The sequence below is a fragment of the Carassius auratus genome, chromosome 39, assembly GCF_003368295.1.
Source record: "Carassius auratus strain Wakin chromosome 39, ASM336829v1, whole genome shotgun sequence".
NCBI lineage: Eukaryota > Metazoa > Chordata > Actinopteri > Cypriniformes > Cyprinidae > Carassius > Carassius auratus.
This window is the reverse complement of record NC_039281.1, coordinates 9,228,093-9,246,761: the sequence shown is the minus strand read 5'-3', so window position 1 is coordinate 9,246,761 and position 18,669 is coordinate 9,228,093. Positions and strand designations below refer to the sequence as shown.

Here is an 18,669-nt window from a genome sequence, read left to right as displayed (position 1 = left end):
CCAAGCACAATATTAAAAATCTCACTACCATGGTTAAGATAACTACTGGAAACAACTCGTTTGAGTCCTCAGCACTGATTGACTCTGGCTCGGCACTAAACCTCATTCATCGGGACCTTGTTAATACATACCACATCCCCGTCCTACCATGTGACCCACCTATTGAAGTAAAAGCAGTGAACAATAAACCCATTGGAAGCGGTATAACCATATATATACATACATATATAATGTGGCTCACTCTGTTAGAAATCTTATAATGGATCATGTTTAAATCTTCCAACGGGACAATAATCCAAACACAAACCTCAAAAACACAAAAATTAAGCTTCTGCTATGGCCATTCTAGTCCTCTGACCTGAACCCTACAGAAAATGACTGTGGAGAACTGAAGAGGAGAAGCACCAACATGGAGCTGGGAATCTCAAGGGTCTGGAGTGATTCTGGATGAAGGAATGGTCTATTGTCAGGTGTGTTACATTCCCCGAAGGGGAACAAAGTGTGAAGAGGACACCCATTGATATATATATATATATACAAAAATAAGACAGGAAAAAAATACAATATAAATGGGAGCAAAGGCTCAGAGGAGGTTAAGGCCTAAATAACAAACAAAAGTCCACTAACTAATTTAAGAAAGAACTCTTACTAACCTTAAAGAAAAGAAAAGAAAAGAAATGAAACAGCCAACTCCCCTAACCTCCCTTGCTATAAAAAAAACAGAAGAAACAGAAAAAGTAAGAGACACTCTCTCCGTACAGCATCTCTCTTAGCAAAGAGACTAGTATTTAAAATCACTTGGGACAAAAGAGCCACAATACCTTTTGCTCAATCACAACCTGGAATAATATCCATTAACAGTCCATGCAGAAACAAAAATTAGACATTGCTGAACACAACTATCATCTCTGCAAAAAAAGCTAGCACAAGGTTCAGTCTGGAACAGGGGAGAAGTGTGTCTTCAGGGAGAGTCTGAACTGACAACCCACAACTATAAACAACAATGAAACAAATTCAAGAACATTAATGGTATTAAAAATAATAAATATACGTCCCTGTGGACATAACAGGTATTCTCTAAACTCATCAGGCATTATAGGAGAACATTTTGAGCTGTCAAATGAAGGTTAAAAAAAAAGTATTGAATAAAAGAGTGGCGTTAATTGTGGCCAATGTGTATTGGAGAAAAACGTTTATTTCATAATGATTTTTCTCCCCATTTTGAATTATTATCCAATAAAACTATTTTCAAATTCTTTTTTTTTGTGAATTTTTTTGATAAAAGATCAAAAGGAATAACAATGCAGATTAATTTTCACAGTCTTCTTCGATTATATTTACCAAGGATGCTGATATTTTTGGCAATGACTGTATTTATATTTACCAATGACTGCACATTGAGTAATGACATCCAAATTGGCAGTGGATCACTCTCAGGTCACCTAAAACTGAGGGTGCACTCCACCCTCACCATAGGCTGAATCCAATGACGGCAAAAAGGTACCTCACCTGCATGCCGAGCTGAAAAGCAGGCGAAGATATTCATTCCAGCTTTCAGTCTGATAGCAGTACCTCCTCGCTTACTACGTCTTCAACTGCGATTCTTGCAAATAGTGGCAAAAGGCCACCGACACATGTGCTCTGGAATATTCATCTCAAGTCCCAATATCTAGAAGCATTTGTCAATCAGTTGTTAAAAGGTTGTTGGCCACATCTCAATCACAGAAAGACAGAAATTCTGAACAGAATCCATATTCGAAGGACTGACAGAATGCTGACCAAATGCAATGGCACCATCTTGATTTTTTTCACTTGATTTTATTCAATGACGTCTTTAGATAATGGTACATTTTATTGTCTTTGTCTGTGTGTTTTGTTCTTCAGGTGTGGAGTGGAATTGCAGCTTTAATCAATCAGATCCCTGTTACACAGCTCTGGGAGACAAACTCAATCTGGTGATGGTGCGGGACGCTAGTGAATATGACCTGAAGTTAAAAAAGAGAATAGACAACAACAAAAAAGTTGATCAAATCTGTAGAGTAAAATATAGCAACAAGAAGGAATGTGATCTTTATAATAACAGAACTGAAGTGACAGTCATTAATGGGACTGTGTTAATAAAGCGTGTGATCAGATCAGATTCTGGGAATTACACATTAACTCTCACTGACTCAGACGGCAGAGAAACATCTAGAGATCTTCAAGTGATTGTTGAAGGTACAGAAACTCTCTCACCAGACTCTCATCATTCCTGTAGCAAACTGTAAACACACTACAGACTCCAATAACAGTATGAATAGTGTAGAAGATCAAGATTCTACTGTGTTCGTCATGTGACTGTCATGCGTCCTTCCCTCCAGCTCCTATTGGCTCAGTGAATGTGTCAATCATCTGCTCCTCCAGTGGGGTGATGAGGGTGTCCTGCTCCTCTGAGGGGGATCAGCTCCTCTACAACTGGACTCTGAATGGAGGTCCACTGATGGATGGAAACAGCAGCATTGATCTGGATGAAGAAACTGATGGAAACATCAGCTGCAGCGTGAAGAACCATGTCAGTCACACACAGAAGACCATTAGACTCCAACCCTGTCCTGGTGAGATAATTTCTGTGAATCTACAGATATCAATGTCATAGGACTATAGTTAAAATGAGTAAACAGTTGTGCTGGTGTATGACATGTAAGAGTCACGATATACTAGGTGAATTGGCCCTTTAATATTGTATTTATGTAAGTATGTATTATTATTATTATTATTATTATTATTATTATGGAAATATAAAAATGTTTATTTTATAGATATTATACTCTAAATTAAAAACTAAAACAGCCAGAAGGTGGCAGTAAGTATCTTAATGAATAGGATTTTCATTTATTCATTTATTCATTTATTCATTCGATTCATTCAAATGGGAAATTCAGGAATGAAGTAACTGGCTCTCTTTATTAACAGGCAAATGATTAATTGTTCTCACCTGCTGTAAGGGAAACAAATTCAACATAGAAGCACATTCAGCTTGTAATTGCTATACAGTTCAAGTATTACAGTAATTTCAATTTCACACAAGAAACATGGTCTAGTATGCATATGGCATCTATAACATCTATAACTATATCTATATCTATAACAGTTAACATTTAAGTGTTTCACACAGTAAAGCAGTCAGTGTTTTTTTTTTTTTTTTTAATGAAATCAACTTTGTTTACATGTAGTTACACACCAACTATACTATGCTCTATGGGCACAATGTCCTAAGGCAAGTCCTTTATTTATATAGAGCTTTTAACAAGAAAGATAGTTTCAAAGCACTTTAAAGGCAGTTCATCATCCAGCTTAGTCCAGTTTAAATAGTATCTGTGAAATCAGGTCGGTGATATCACTGGATATTAAGTGTATCTAACTAAGTAAGACAGAGGACACAGTGGCAAGGGGCCAAAAAACAAACCTTGGGAGAAACCAGGCTCAGTCGGGGGGGCAGTTCTCCTCTGACCAGATGAAACCAGCAGATCAAATAAGCAGTTTACAGAAGTGGTGTGTCTTTAGCAGCTTCTTTTAAAATGAAAGTGATGTGACATGCAGCCAAGTGTCCCATACTCTGGATTTGTGCTCTGTATTTAACCCATCCATGTGCACCCAGAGCAGCGGGCAGCAATTTGGTGCCCGGGGAGCAACTGGGGGTTCGGTGCCACAAAAAAATATTTATTGATTTTGGTCACCAGTAGTGATAGGAAGTTCCGTTATTTTCCGTGAACCAGTTCTTTTGGACAGTTCGGTTCAATAAACCGGTTGAAGAAAACGGTTAGGCTATAGGCTACATAGGAGCCTATTGATTTATTCAACTTTTTTAAGTGTGTTTAAATGTAAACATTGATTGTAGAGTGAAATATATTTGTTAGTTATAACAATATAGTTGATGTTTTATTAATATGTTGTTTTTATTTCTACTTTGTGGTTTTTATGGTATGACCATTAATAATCTACTTTTGTAAAATTTAGTGGTCATTTTAGAAGATTTACTAAATAAAATTTAATCTAAGCATTGATTTTTTTCTGATATTTTTGTGATGGTTTGTAAAGTTGTGAATGGCCAGTTATAAATTAATAGCCAAATGGGCTACTGCCTGAATAGTGTTTTGTGTTTTGTCATTCAGGTCCAGATCGTTTTTGCAGTTTTAATCAATCAGATTCCTGTTACGCAGCTGTGGGAGACAAACTCAATCTACTGCTGGTGCGGGACGCTCGAGATCAAGAGCTGCATTTGTATAAGATGTTAATGGATAGCAGAGAACTGGAAGTTTTTAGAATAAAGAACAAAGAAGAGAAAAAACATGAATCCATAAGAAACAGATCTGAGTTCATCTTTGATAATGGGACTCTGATAATAAACCGTGTGATCAGAGCAGATTCAGGAAATTACAGATTAGAGTTCTATCACTCGGATGGCTCAAGAACATTTAAAAAGCATCTACTTATTAATATAGAAGGTACAGAAACTCTCTTATGAGACTCATTCCAATCACATGTTCTCAAAAGACCTCACTCTCATGCAAATTAATCTGTGTCATGTGACTGATGTGACTCTCCCTCCAGCTCCTATTGGCTCAGTGGAAGTGACAATCAACTGCTCCTCCAATCAGAGGTCAGTGTTCTGCTCATCTGACGGGGATCAGCTCCTTTACAACTGGACTCTGAATGGAGAAATACTAGAACAAGGACCAATGAATGGAAACACCACCATTCAGCTAAATGAGGGAACTGATGGAGACATCAGCTGCAGTGTGAAGAACCACTTCAGTCACGCACAGAAGACCATTAGACTCAAACCCTGTCCTGGTGAGATCATTTCTGTGAATTAGATATCAACCATGAATAATGTGGCTACCAAAATATCTAATATCATGATTTAAATTAATAATAATAATAATAATAATAAGAAGAAGAAGAAGAAGAAGAAATCAAAAAACTCAAAAGCTGTCACAATTTAAAGGCTGCATCCTTTGAAGGCCACAAAGGCTGGACCTAGCATTGTTAAAAGGGATGGTCTAGCCTACAGAGGACTGTTCTTGTTGCAACTGAGACAACTGCATGATGAGCAGCAGTGGCATTTGCACTGGACAGTTTTAAAAGTTATATTCAACTGCCTAAAAACAAAACAGGGTTCAAAGTAATCTAAATATGTTTACCATGGTCTATTTATGTACATAATAATGAGTATAAACTATATATCATCTTTGTAAGATATCAGCCCAACATTTGATTTGCTTTATCTATCTATCTATCTATCTATCTATCTATCTATCTATCTATCTATCTATCTATCTATCTATCTATCTATCTATCTATCTATCTATTTATCTATCTATCTATTTATTTTTATCGTTTTTAGCCTTCGAATTGGGACAGCATTTATCACGCTGAGGTAACGCAATTGGCCTTCAAATGTGCTGAACTGAATTGAGTTGAGATGCAGCTAATTGTAGTGGGACACAAGCCTCGTAGTCTGCATGAAAAAAAGATAGCCAGCACTAACACACACACCACTTCTTAATAACTTAATAAAATTATTATTTCTATTGTTTCTATTATTTTTTGTATATAAAATATTATTTACTGGACAATAATACTTAATAAACAGTAATAATAATCATGATTCAATAAATTATGTTGGTTAATGAATAAAAAAAATAAGCCTACTTTGATGTAAAAATATGTCATAATTTAAATATTGAAATAGAATAATGGAATTAATGAATTGTTATTTTAATTTTACTGAATGTGGATCTCACTGTGTGTGTGTGTGTGTGTGTGTGTGTCTGTTGGGTGTTTTGTTCTTCAGGTCCAGTTCGGTTCTGCAGTTTTAATCAAACAGATCCCTGTTACACAGCTCTGGGAGACAAACTCCATCTGCCGATGGTGCTGAATGCTATAGAATATGACCTGAAGATACGTAAGAAGATATACAACACTCAAGATGATCCAGTTTGTAGAGTAAAACAAGGCAGGATAAAGGAATGTGATCTTAATAATAACAGAACTGAATTGACAGTCATTAATGGGACTCTGATAATAAATCGTGTGATCAGAGCAGATTCTGGGAATTACACATTAACACTCTCTCACTCTGACGGAACAGAAACATCTAGAGATCTTCAAGTGATTGTTGAAGGTACAGAAACTCTCTCATCAGACTCATTCAATTCAATTAATTCAATTCAAGTATATTTGTATAGCACTTTTTACAATACAAACTGTTACAAAGCAACTTTACAGAAAATTACGTTTCTACAATATTTAGTAGTTGCTTATAATTGGTGACTGTCAGTTTGAGCGCGTATGACAGGATTTTTTTGAAAAAATTAATACAAGTAGTAGTCAGCCAGATGATGAACATTATTAACAGCAATTATTATATGATGCAGTCACACTTGTAGCAATATCTGTTAGTTCTCTGAGGGTCAGCATCATCTCTTCTCAGGTGTTCTGGATTCAGACTGGAGCTTGTGTAAATCCTACCCATGGCAAAACAAAGAAACAAATAGAGACATCATTAGCATAGCTGCTGATCCAACAAAGTAAAACTAATTAGTTTAACCCAAGCCAAAGAATAAGAATGTGCATTTGATCAGATACAACTGCATTCAGAAATTAAGAGATGCATTATTCGAATGCTTGGTGAAAGAGATGCGTTTTAATATAGATTTAAAAAGAGAGAGTGTGTCTGAACCCTGAACATTATCAGGAAGGCTATTCCAGAGTTTGGGAGCCAAATGTGAAAAAGCTCTACCTCCTTTAGTGGACTTTGCTATCCTAGGAACTACCAAAAACCCAGCGTTTTGTGACATTAGGGTGCGTGATGGGTTGTAACGTGGTATAAGGCTAGTTAGGTACGCAGGAGCTAAACCATTTAGAGCCTTATAGGTAAGTAATGATAATTTGTAACTGATACGGAACCTAATAGTTAGCGAGTGCAGAAACTGTAAAATTTGGGTAATATGTCCTCTTGTAAGGACTCTAGCTTCTGCATTTTGGACTACCTGTAGCTTGTTTATTGACGAAGCAGGACAACCACCTAGAAGTGCATTACAATATTCCAGTCTAGAGGTCATAAATGCATGAACTAGCTTTTCTGCATCAGAAACAGGTAACATGTTTCGTAGCTTGGCAATGTTTTTAAGATTGGAAGAATGCAGTTTTGTAACATTGGAAATATGATTTTCAAAAGACAAATTGCTGTCTAATATAACACCCAGATTTCTGACTGTAGAGGAAGTAACAGTACATCCGTCTAGTTGCAGATTGTAATCTACAAGATTCTGTGTAGTGTTTTTTGGTCCAATAATTAATATCTCTGTCTTATCCGAATTTAATAAGAGAAAATTATTGGTCATCCAAACTTTAACATTTTTAACACACTCTGTTAGCTTAGATAATTGAGAAGTTTAATCCGGTCTCAATGAGATATATAGCTGAGTATCATCAGCATAACAGTGGAAACTAATGCCGTATTTTCTAATAATACTACCAAGGGGCAACATGTATATTGAAAATAGAAGGGGACCTAGAACGGATCCTTGTGGCACTCCATATTTTACTGGTGATAAATGAGATGACTCACCATTTAAGTAATCAAAATGGTAGCAATCGGACAAGTAGAATCTAAACCAGTGGTCTCAAACTCAATTCCTAGAGGGCCACAGGTCTGCAGAGTTTAGCTCCAACTAGCTCCAAATCACACCCGCTTGGAAGTTTCTAATAATCCTTAAGACTTTTATTAGCTGGATCAAGTGTTTTTGATTTGATTAGTTTGATCAAGTAAAAACTTTTCATTTGTAATTTTAATAGATATTAACTCATTCCAGTCTCATGTTCTCCAAAGATCTCACTCTCGTGCAGATGAATCAGTTGAATCTCTGGGAAGGTTTTTATTCCTGTAGCACACTGTAAACACACTACAGACTCCAGTAATAGTTTGAGTAGTGTGGAAGATCAAGATTCTCATGTGAATGTCATGTGCCCCTCCCTCCAGCTCCTATTGGCTCAGTAAATGTGTCAATCATCTGCTCCTCCAGTGGGGTGATGAGGGTGTCCTGCTCCTCTGAGGGGGATCAGCTCCTCTACAACTGGACTCTGAATGGAGGTCCACTGATGGATGGAAACAGCAGCATTGATCTGGATGAGAGAACTGATGGAGACATCAGCTGCAGCGTGAAGAACCACGTCAGTCACGCACAGAAGACCATTAGACTCAAACCCTGTCCTGGTGAGATCATTTCTGTGAATAAATAGATAATCAACTGCTCAACACTGATTGATTGATGTGTTTGTGTTGTTCAGTATATGTAGTGTCTGTGGTGTTTGTTCTGGTCTGGTGTCTTCAGCTGATGGTTCTGTTCGGTCTGTTAGGAACTTTTCACATCTACATGAGACACACGTCAGGTGAGAGACATTTATCATCATCATTATAGATTTAACAGGCAAAATTAAGATTGTGATTATTGTGATGATGATCATGATTATGCTTTTAGGAAAGAAACAAGAAGATCAGAAAGTGAGAATGAGAAGATTTAGAGAGCGACATGAACACACAGCAGAAGATTCCTGAGAGTTAATTGAATAAAACAAGGAACAGGAATAAAATTAAGAGATTAAATACAATTATTTTTGTAGGATAATGTATTTCAATCATCATTTTAACATTTGTCTGTATATTTTAAATAATTTATTTCATGACATCTCTCAAAAGATTGTAGCATAGTAATGGATATGGCAGTGTTAATGTAATTGGTCATGTTGAAATGTATCTGTCACGCTGCTGCTGTATTGCTGCCTCTGTTATTGATGCTGTTGTAGATTATTGCTGCTGCAAAGCAAGTACAGGAACCTGCTACTGCCAAGACATATGTTTCTTTTAGCACCATCATGTGACCCATTTTATATAATCCACTAAGTATTATACCTGATGTGGTTTGGATCTTGTTTCGTCATTTTTCCTTTTTAATGTTAGAATCTCCACTGTTTGTCAACAGATGATTCCCCACACAGTGATAATAAGCAACATTTTTCTCCCTCCAGTTGACAGCCTTGATTTCCCAGGGTTATTAGCCTATTTAGATTTCATGTTAAATTCTAGCTAGTTGATTAGTTCTTATCACAACAACATGATTTATTGTTGCAACAAATTTAATGTTAATTCTTCTGCTTCTTCTTCTATCCATTTCTCCTAGTGTCTGTTTTAGATTTATTTTGGTGCAGAATAATAGCATCAGCATCTTCGCCGATAAGAGGAAACTTACTCTTAAGATATTTTCTCCTTGTGCCATGAAAAAACTTGTTAAGAGCCAGAACACAGACGATCTGAAGCAGCGTCACTCTTCTGCTGGGATTGGACTCTTCTGGAGACTGCACTTTAGAGAAATGATGCTGATCTTTGGAATGATGCTGCAAACTGCAAGAGTGTGTCTGCCTCCCGAACAATGTTAGGTAGGTTATTCCAGAGTTTAGGAGCCAAATAGGAAAAGGATCTGCCGCCCGCAGTTGATTTTGATATTCTAGGTATTGGAATATCACGTAGCGGACGTAGAGGAGTATAATGTAAAAGGAGCTCATTCAAATACTGAGGTGCTAAACCATTCAGGGCTTTATAAGTAATAAGCAATATTTTAAAATCTATACGATGTTTGATAGGGAGCCAGTGCAGTGTGGACAGGACCGGGCTAATATGGTCATACTTCCTGGTTCTAGTAAGAACTCTTGCTGCTGCATTTTGGACTAGCTGTAGTTTGTTTACCAAGCGTGCAGAACAACCACCCAATAAAGCATTACAATAATCTAACCTTGAAGTCATAAATGCATGGATTAACATTTCTGCATTTGACATTGAGAGCATAGGCCGTAATTTAGATATATTTTTGAGATGGAAAAATGCAGTTTTACAAATGCTAGAAACGTTGCTTTCTAAGGAAAGGTTGCGATCAAGTAGCACACCTAGGTTCCTAACTGATGACGAAGAATTGACAGAGCAACCATCAAGTCTTAGACAGTGTTCTAGGTTATTCAAGCAGAGTTTTTTTATTAGAGACATGAACACACAGCAGAAGATTCATGAGAGCAGCAGCAGATCTTCACATCTGTGAGAAATGACTTCAGAATCAGTCCAGCTTTCACCTGCTGAATAAAACCAGGAGACAGAAGAAGCTTTCATGATAGACAATGATCTTTACATGTTTTTATTTCTTGTACAGTTGATGTATTTTTGACTTGATTTCTTTTTTGTATCAGTTTTATTTCTGGCTTTATGCTTTGAATGACTAGGAGTATTTTATTACATTAAATTAAACCCTTTCTGTTAATCCTTGATCAAACTCTTTTATTTCTCTAAATCAGATCTGTCAAATTGTAAACTCATTCAAAATTGTATTTCCACATTTCTGTTCTTGCTCCTTTAATTTATTCTGTCTGATTTCTCTTCATTTACAGTTTCTGTTTAAATGTTTTATCTGTGTGAAGCTCTTGATTTGACTCCCAGTAATATGGAGTCCGGTGATTTCTGATTGTTTATAAACTTTTTTTTTTTTTTTTTTTTTTTTTACAAATGGAGTCAGTTATGGAAACATAATGCTTTGAAATGACACTATAATTTCAGTCAGCAGTCACAAACCTATTGAATGTTTATTATATTAAAATTTTTACAGTCAATTAACATTTTAAGTAAAAAAAAAAAAAAGCACACAATAAAAAACATTCTGTATATAAAACTTGAATAATGAATAATAACTGTAACTCATGTTTCCCCCTGCAGATGGCGCTAAAATCAAAGAAATGTGTAACATTATGAGACTTGCATTATTTTATAGAATTATATTATTCCTGTAGTAATACTTTGACGTCAGTCGCGCTTCCTCATCTTTCTCATGATGATCACATTAGAGCGGATCTGTCACGCTGCAGTAAGTACCACTAGGAGGAAATCGTGGCCTAGTGCTTAAAGAGTTTGACTCCTAACCCTAGGGTTGTGGGTTCGAATCTTGAGCCGGAAATACCACAACTTAGGCGCCCTTGAACAGAGGCTGATCTAGAAAAATATTGATGGGGTGGTGAGAAGGGAGCAGGAGTTTTTGAGGGGTGGCAACAAATGGCAGTTATCACAGATTGATGATAAATATATGTGCACACTACAAAAGGACACAGGCTGCCATTTACAAACTTAATCTCATGCAATCAATGTCTTGAATTTGAAACAGTTCATATAAGGAATAAGTGACCATACCCCATAAGCACCACCACACTCACTAATACATACAGTATGCATCCACATGTCATTATAGAGGGTTCAGTGTTATCAATATGTCAATTTATTATAAGAAACACAAGATTTTAACAGCTAATGACATTTCCAGCTGGGGAAACTCAACTGATTTTCTACTGTTTAGTGTTCATCATCATCTAACTCAACCAGTCAAGAGCTACATTTAGCCTTCGATGTTATATGAATATGGTCTCTGAAGCATAGGTTTTATTAGATGACAATAATAATAAATAAATAAACATTATAAACACAAATACAAATGTACTTTTAGAAATTGTTCTTAAAAAATATGGTGTTATTGTTTTGGCAAGTTTAAATTCAAACTTCTATGAAAACTTGTGTGATATTCCTTTAAAATGTTTTAGTATATCTTTTAAGTATATTTTACTAAGCAATTTCTTACATAATTTCTTTGAGTTAGACCAAACTTTTATTTTGGTGAGTTGTAACCAGAGTTTCTGTGTTTTTTAATTAACTGTTATTATTAGCTAATAGGAAGTATAGCATATCAAGTTTGCTTGACATATAACATACTCTACTGTGCAATAGTACTATATTTCTGTTTGAATTTCTTCAAGTTATACCGAGATTTTATTTTGACAGGTTGTCGTAAAGACATTGCCGTTTCTGTCTGTGTATACGATACGTGTGTGTGTGTGTGTGTGTGTGTGTGTGTGTGTGTGTAGTAGAGCACACATTCCCAGAGACGTGTATAACAACACTTCAGGGCCGCTGCTGGCTAAATGGGTGCCCTAAGCAGGACTGTATTGTTGTGCCCCCCTTCCTCAAATATGATGATGGTGACCAAAAATGAAAGATTTTGTGAATATTTGAAATAAATGTTTGGTCAGTAGCCTAAACAAGGATTTGATCGTCCTGTAAGTGTAACAGTAGCAATTACATGGCATTTGTAATAACATGTACATCATTTTTTTTTATTTTGTATTTGCCTACATTATGTATTGTAACAGTGTTATTATTAACCAATCATTATTGCCTCATTTTTTTATATAATGCATTTTAAGCCGTTTAAAGGCTATTGATGGCTTAGGTCTGTTTTATAGCAACAACAACAACAGCAACAAAATATTACAGTATATTAATACTTTGTAAATTATTATTTGAAGTAACAAAACCATGGTTAATTTGCAGTTTTTTTCCTGGCTCAGCTTTGCAAGCCAAATTTTCGGGCCCCTATGTTGTTGAGAGAAAGCTTGGTGACACAGACTATGTGATTAGTACCCCAGACCGTAAGAGAAAAACCCGGTTGTGTCACATAAATATGTTGAAAGCCTACGTGACCAGGTCGGTATCTCCAGAGTCAATACCAAAACCTGTATCGGTTTTGTCCACTATTGTCAGGCAAGTGGTATATAATCCTGTAAATGATGGCTTGGCCAATAGTGATGTTCATGGCCTGACAATGCGCTTAAATAATTCCTCCATTTTGAGTGATTTGAAATCATATCTCTGGTATCTTCCTAAAGAACAATGTGAGGACATTGTAAATCTGGTCCACAAGTATTATACTTTATTTTCTGATGTGCCAACGCAGACTACAGTGTTGAAACACGATATCGATGTGGGCGAGTGTAGGCCAATCAAGCAACACCCATATCGGCTCAACCCAATGAAGCGTGAATTAATGAGAAAGGAAGTAGAATATTTGTTAAATCATGGTTTGGCCTTTCCCAGTCAAAGCCCATGGAGTTCACCCTGTATTTTAGTTCCAAAACCTGACTCAACTGTAAGATTTTGTACTGACTACCGTAGGGTTAATAATATAACAAAACCAGATTCCTTCCCCCTGCCACGTATGGAGGATTGTGTAGATCGAGTAGGCTCTGCTCGTTACATTACCAAGCTTGATCTCCTAAAGGGGTATTGGCAGGTACCCTTGACCCCACGGGCCTCTGAGATCTCTGCATTTGTCACACCTGATAACTTCCTGCAATATTCCATTATGGCATTCGGGATGAGAAATGCCTCAGCAACTTTCCAACGGCTCATGCAGAGAGTTTTGTCAGGGTTCCCAATTGTGAGGTATATCTGGACGACTTGGTTATCTACTCAATGTCTTGGGAGGATCACGTAAATAACTTGGAACTAGTTTTCAAGAGGTTAGCTGAAGCATCATTGACCTTAAACTTGGCGAAGTGTGAATTTGCTAAAGCTATGGTCACTTATCTTGGTAAAGTGATTGGACAAGGGCAAGTTAAGCCAGTTGATGCCAAAGTGAATGCCATTGTTGATTTTCCCACCCCAACCAACAAGAGAGAGCTCCGACGTTTTCTGGGGATGACTGGATATTACCGTGGATTCTGTAGGAATTTTTCAGTGGTGGTATCCCCACTAACAGATCTGCTAAGTACGGCCAGAAAATTTGTGTGGGGACCTGAATGTGAACAGGCCTTTAATTCTGCAAAGATACTCCTTTGTAATTCTCCAGTGCTGTCTGCTCCTACCTTTTCACTTCCTTTCAAGTTGCAAGTGGATGCCAGTGCCTGTGGAGCTGGAGCTGTATTGCTGCAGGATGATGACTCTGGTATTGAACACCCTGTTGCTTACTTCTCTAAAAAGTTTACGAAGAGTCAAAGAAAGTATAGTACTATAGAGAAAGAAGCACTATCTCTGTTGCTGGCACTTCAGCATTTTGAAGTATATGTTGGTGGAAGCTGTAATCCCATTAGGGTGTATACGGACCACAATCCCTTGGTTTTTTTGTCACAAATGTCCAACTCAAACCAGCGTTTGATGAGGTGGTCGCTCATGGTACAGGAGTTCAATCTAGACATTCATTATAAGAAAGGAGTTGAAAATGTTGTTGCTGATGCTCTGTCACGTGTTTATGATGGTGAAATTTAGGGGTATACTGTCTTGTATTATATACAAACCTCTGGTTTGTAATTTAAGGGTGGGGGTGTTACGTTCTACAGATTAAGTTTATTTTGTATACATGTCTTCCCAACCACTAGATGGCAGTCGTGGTTGCCCCCCCCCCCCCCCATGCCTTTATTTCTGTGCAGGTAAAGCCAGGTGAATGTGATCTCCTGGGATGAAGGATGCTCATTTGGGGAGTGGTCTTGTCGAAGTTTAAAAGCCTCATCGCGCTCAAGGGAGAGGGACGCGTGGTTCTTTTGTTGTTTGGGGCTTTAGCTAATAGTTGGTTGTTTCTAATCTTTACTGTTGTTCAGTTGTGAATCAGTGTTAAAACCTTTCTATTTAATTCTTTGCCTTGCTGTTAACTTGTCAACATTGTTACATTGATATAGACACTCATTTCTTTCTGTATTTATTTTGATACCAATTGTGGAAACGTGTCTTCTAATTTCAATATATACATCCAAAAACGGGAAGTTCTAGGGAGTGGGTGCCCTCTTTTTATTATTTTTGAATCATTTTCTCCTGTTTAAAACTAGAGAGGGAGTAAGGGAATTATATTGTTGTTTATTTACTTTTTATTTCTGTAAGGTAAGTGTAGACTTGGTCGCAATAGTTAGAGGCATTTTTTTTTTATTGTATTTTCTTTGGGATTTTCATCCACTCCTGAAGACTTAATACTTCCTTGTTTGTGTTACATCAAATAAATTGTTGTATCACAGTTATGTTGTTTACTTTTTTATTCCTTTAATGTTGCTTTCCCCTATCCTAGACTGGGTGGAACGTAACATTAAAAAAAAAAACCTTTCACAGGAATGTGCCTGAAAGTGATAAACATTTTTTTCTAAATGATTTTTACTTTATTTTAATAAATATTAAAAATGCATAAGATGTGCATTGTAGCTGACACCTAAATGAACACATTACAATTGTTTTATGATTGCAAGCCTTTGTCCTCAAATGCTATTGAGCTTTTAATTTGCGTTTGAGCCCATGTGAAAAAGTAGCATAATTTACATATGATTTACAGATTATTTTAATAAATATCAAACATTTAATTCAATTGTGCATTATAGTTCAGGAGTTCGGAGCGGGATCGCGAATCATTTGCGTCAGTTCGGGAGTTCAAAGCGGGTTCGCGAATCATTTGAATCAGTTCGGGAGTTTGTAGCGGGATCGCGAATCATTTGAGTCAGTTATGGGGATCGCGAATCATTTGAGTCAGTTTGGGAGTTCGGAGCGGGGTCGCGAATCATTTGAGTCAGTTATGGGGTTCGCGAATCATCTGAGTCAGTTTGGGGATCGCCATTCATTTGAATCAGTTCGGGAGTTCAGAGCGGGTTCGCGAATCATTTGAACCAGTTCGGGAGTTCGTAGCAGGTTCGCGAATCATTTGAGTCAGTTCGGGAGTTCAATGCGGGTTCGCGAATCATTTGAGTCAGTTTGGGGGATCGCAAATCATTTGAATCAGTTCGGGAGTTCAAAGTGGGTTCGCGAATCATTTGAACCAGTTCGGGAGTTCGTAGCAGGTTCGCGAATCATTTGAGTCAGTTCGGGAGTTCAATGCGGGTTCGCGAATCATTTGAGTCAGTTTGGGGATCGCAAATCATTTGAATCAGTTCGGGAGTTCGGAGCGGGATCACGAATCACGAAAGATTCACGCTCGTAAATTTTCACATTTTCAAATCAGACAGCAAATGCAATGAGTTTGTTTCCTTTTTTTCTGAGAAGATCATCAATATCAGGAAGGCGATTAGCACATCCTCAAGTAATGCAGAGGTCAGACAGATTCGGCCACAATATCAAAAAGATACTATGTCTATTTTTGAAGCAATTGATAGCAACATTCTGTAAGACATAGTTCAGCACCTAAAATCGTCAACCTGTTGTCTTGACACACTTCCCACATCTTTTTTTCAAAAGTGTGCTTAAATGCTTAGAAGCAGATCTCAGTGGTGAATGCCTCACTTCTTTCTGGGACATTTCCAAACTCCCTAAAAACTGCAGTTGTTAAGCCACTCCTTAAAAAGAGCAATCATGATAACACCATTTTAAGCAATTTTAGACCAATATCTAAACTTCCTTTTATAGGAAAAATCATAGAAAAGGTAGTTTTTAATCAGCTGAACGAATACTTAAACTCAAATGGATACCTGGACAATTTTCAATCTGGTTTTCGACCACATTACAGCACAGAGACAGCACTCATTAAGATAATAAATGATATTCGCTTAAATTGTGACTCAAAATATCGGTGCTGGTATTGCTAGATCTCAGTGCTGCGTTTGACACTGTCGATCATAACATACTACTAGAGAGACTGGAAAACTGGGTCGGGCTTTCTGGGATGGTACTCAAATGGTTCAGGTCATACTTAGAAGGGAGAGGTTATTATGTGAGTCTAGGAGAGCATAAGTCTAAGTGGACGTCCATGACATGCGGAGTCCCACAAGGCTCAATTCTAGCACCGCTCTTGTTTAGCCTGTATATGCTCCCACTTAGTCAAATAATGAGAAAGAACCAAATTGCCTATCCCAGCTATGCTGATGATACCCAGATTTACCTAGCCTTATCTCCAAATGACTACAGCCCCATTGACCCCCTCTGCCAATGCATTGATGAAATTAATAGTTGGATGTGCAAGAACTATCTTCAGTTAAATAAGGAAAAAACTGAAGTCATTGCATTTGGAAACAAAGATGAAGTTCTCAAGATGAACACATACCTTGACTCTAGGGGTCAAACAACTAAAAATCAAGTCAGGAAACTTGGTGTGATTCTGGAGACCAGTGTTGTGGGTAACGCGTTACCAAGTAACGCGTTAGAGTACTCTAATTACTTTTTTCCTGAAATGTGTAACTTAACGCGTTAGTTTCGTGCGGAAGTAATCAGTAACTTCGTTATTTTTTTAAAAAAGTAATCCGTTATTTTAAGGAAAGGAAAATCCCGACTGCAGCCTGCTTTTTGTCAGACAGTAGGCCTAGGTCTACTGTGCCACCTGCGGATGTATCAGCGGAGCCGAAGCTCTGTGATCGTAAAGTCAATGGCTGTGATACGTCTGTGCCCTGCGCCTGACCCTGTGTGTGTGTGGTTTTTTTTCGAACTCCCGGCAAGATGGCAGAGAGGACAGCGTTTGGTTTATGGAAGTTCGCACATTATTTTCAATTTGTCAACGAAAAAGAAAAGAACATAACGGTAAAATGCACACTCTTTGAGTGACACTTTAATAATAATTAGTTCGGCTATTAAGCGATTTGTCATTTGCCTGTGTGGCAGTGAAGGATTTAATTCGGTCGGTTTGTTATAATTTTTGTTTGACAGGCAGCTGTTAATTTCTGTTAGATCGTTGGCTGGCTGGTTGTTCATCATTTCTAAATGGATTTAAATCTGCAAGCCTGTTTAAGGTTGTGTTTACAAGTAAGCATACTTGTACTTTGATAACTGCATTATTTAAAGTTAAAGAAAAATCAGGAGTTATCTTGTGGTGCTCATAATATACAGTAGCCTAGGCTACCCGGGCTGGGTAGGTGCGACCGTGCGAATTTTGATTAATAATATGTTCTGTGATAATAAATAAATAAAACGCCATGTGGAATAGCCTATTGCTGACTGTCTTTCCTGTTATTGTTATCCTGCAGTGTTAATTTAGTCGGATGACTGACGTTATTCATTGTCGGGAGTCACGACTTTTAGGTGCATTTAAAGGGGCCGGGGGCTGTGTCTGTCATGTGTGAGCCGCTGCGAACTGCTTTTAATTTTTGGTAACGCATGAGTACTCTAACGCGTTACTTTTATGAATAGGTAACGCTGTATCATAACTGATTACTTTTAATTGATGGTAACGTAGTATCCTAACTAACTACTTTCCAAAGTAACTATACCCAACACTGCTGGAGACAGACCTTAGTTTCAGTAGTCATGTCAAAGCAGTAACAAAATCAGCATACTATCATTTAAAAAACATTGCAAGAATTAGATGTTTTGTTTCCAGCCAAGACTTGGAGAAACTTGTTCATTCCTTTATCACCAGCAGGGTGGACTATTGTAATGGGCTCCTCACCGGCCTTCCCAAAAAGACCATTAGACAGCTGCAGCTCATCCAGAACACTGCTGCCAGGATTCTGACTAGAACCAGAAAAATCTGAGCATATCACACCAGTCCTCAGGTCCTTACACTGGCTTCCAGTTACATTTAGGATTGATTTTAAAGTACTTTTACTCGTATATAAGTCACTAAATGATCTAGGACCGAAATAGATATGCACACTGAATTTAAGCCAAACAGAGCACTCAGATCATTAGGATCGAGTCTGTTAGAAATACCAAGGGGTTCCCACAAAACAAGGGGAGTCCTCCTTTAGTCACTATGCTGCCCGCAGCTGGAATCAGCTTCCAGAAGAGATCAGATGTGCTAAAACACTAGTCACATTTAAATATAGACTCAAAACTCATCTGTTTAGCTGTGCATTTATTGAATGAGCACT

General features: G+C 37.4%; 1 protein-coding gene across 4 annotated transcripts in view; it reads left to right on the top strand.

Moving 5' to 3' along the window:
- LOC113058061 (uncharacterized) overlaps nucleotides 1-18,669 on the top strand; it is a 39,084-nt gene that overhangs the window by 8,522 nt on the left and 11,893 nt on the right. Inside the window, exons 2-9 of one of the 4 annotated variants that reach the window (XM_026225734.1) lie at nucleotides 1,885-2,217; nucleotides 2,361-2,594; nucleotides 4,152-4,484; nucleotides 4,591-4,833; nucleotides 5,837-6,166; nucleotides 8,027-8,260; nucleotides 8,379-8,436; nucleotides 8,526-9,481. In XM_026225734.1, coding sequence (XP_026081519.1) covers nucleotides 1,885-2,217; nucleotides 2,361-2,594; nucleotides 4,152-4,484; nucleotides 4,591-4,833; nucleotides 5,837-6,166; nucleotides 8,027-8,260; nucleotides 8,379-8,436; nucleotides 8,526-8,568 — 1,808 coding nt within the window. In that variant the 3' untranslated portion in view covers nucleotides 8,569-9,481. Of the gene's footprint in view, nucleotides 1-1,884; nucleotides 2,218-2,360; nucleotides 2,595-4,151; nucleotides 4,485-4,590; nucleotides 4,834-5,836; nucleotides 6,167-8,026; nucleotides 8,261-8,334; nucleotides 8,437-8,525; nucleotides 9,482-18,669 lie in introns of those variants that run through there. The other 3 variants (XM_026225733.1, XM_026225732.1, XM_026225731.1) reach the window with 3 other exon arrangements.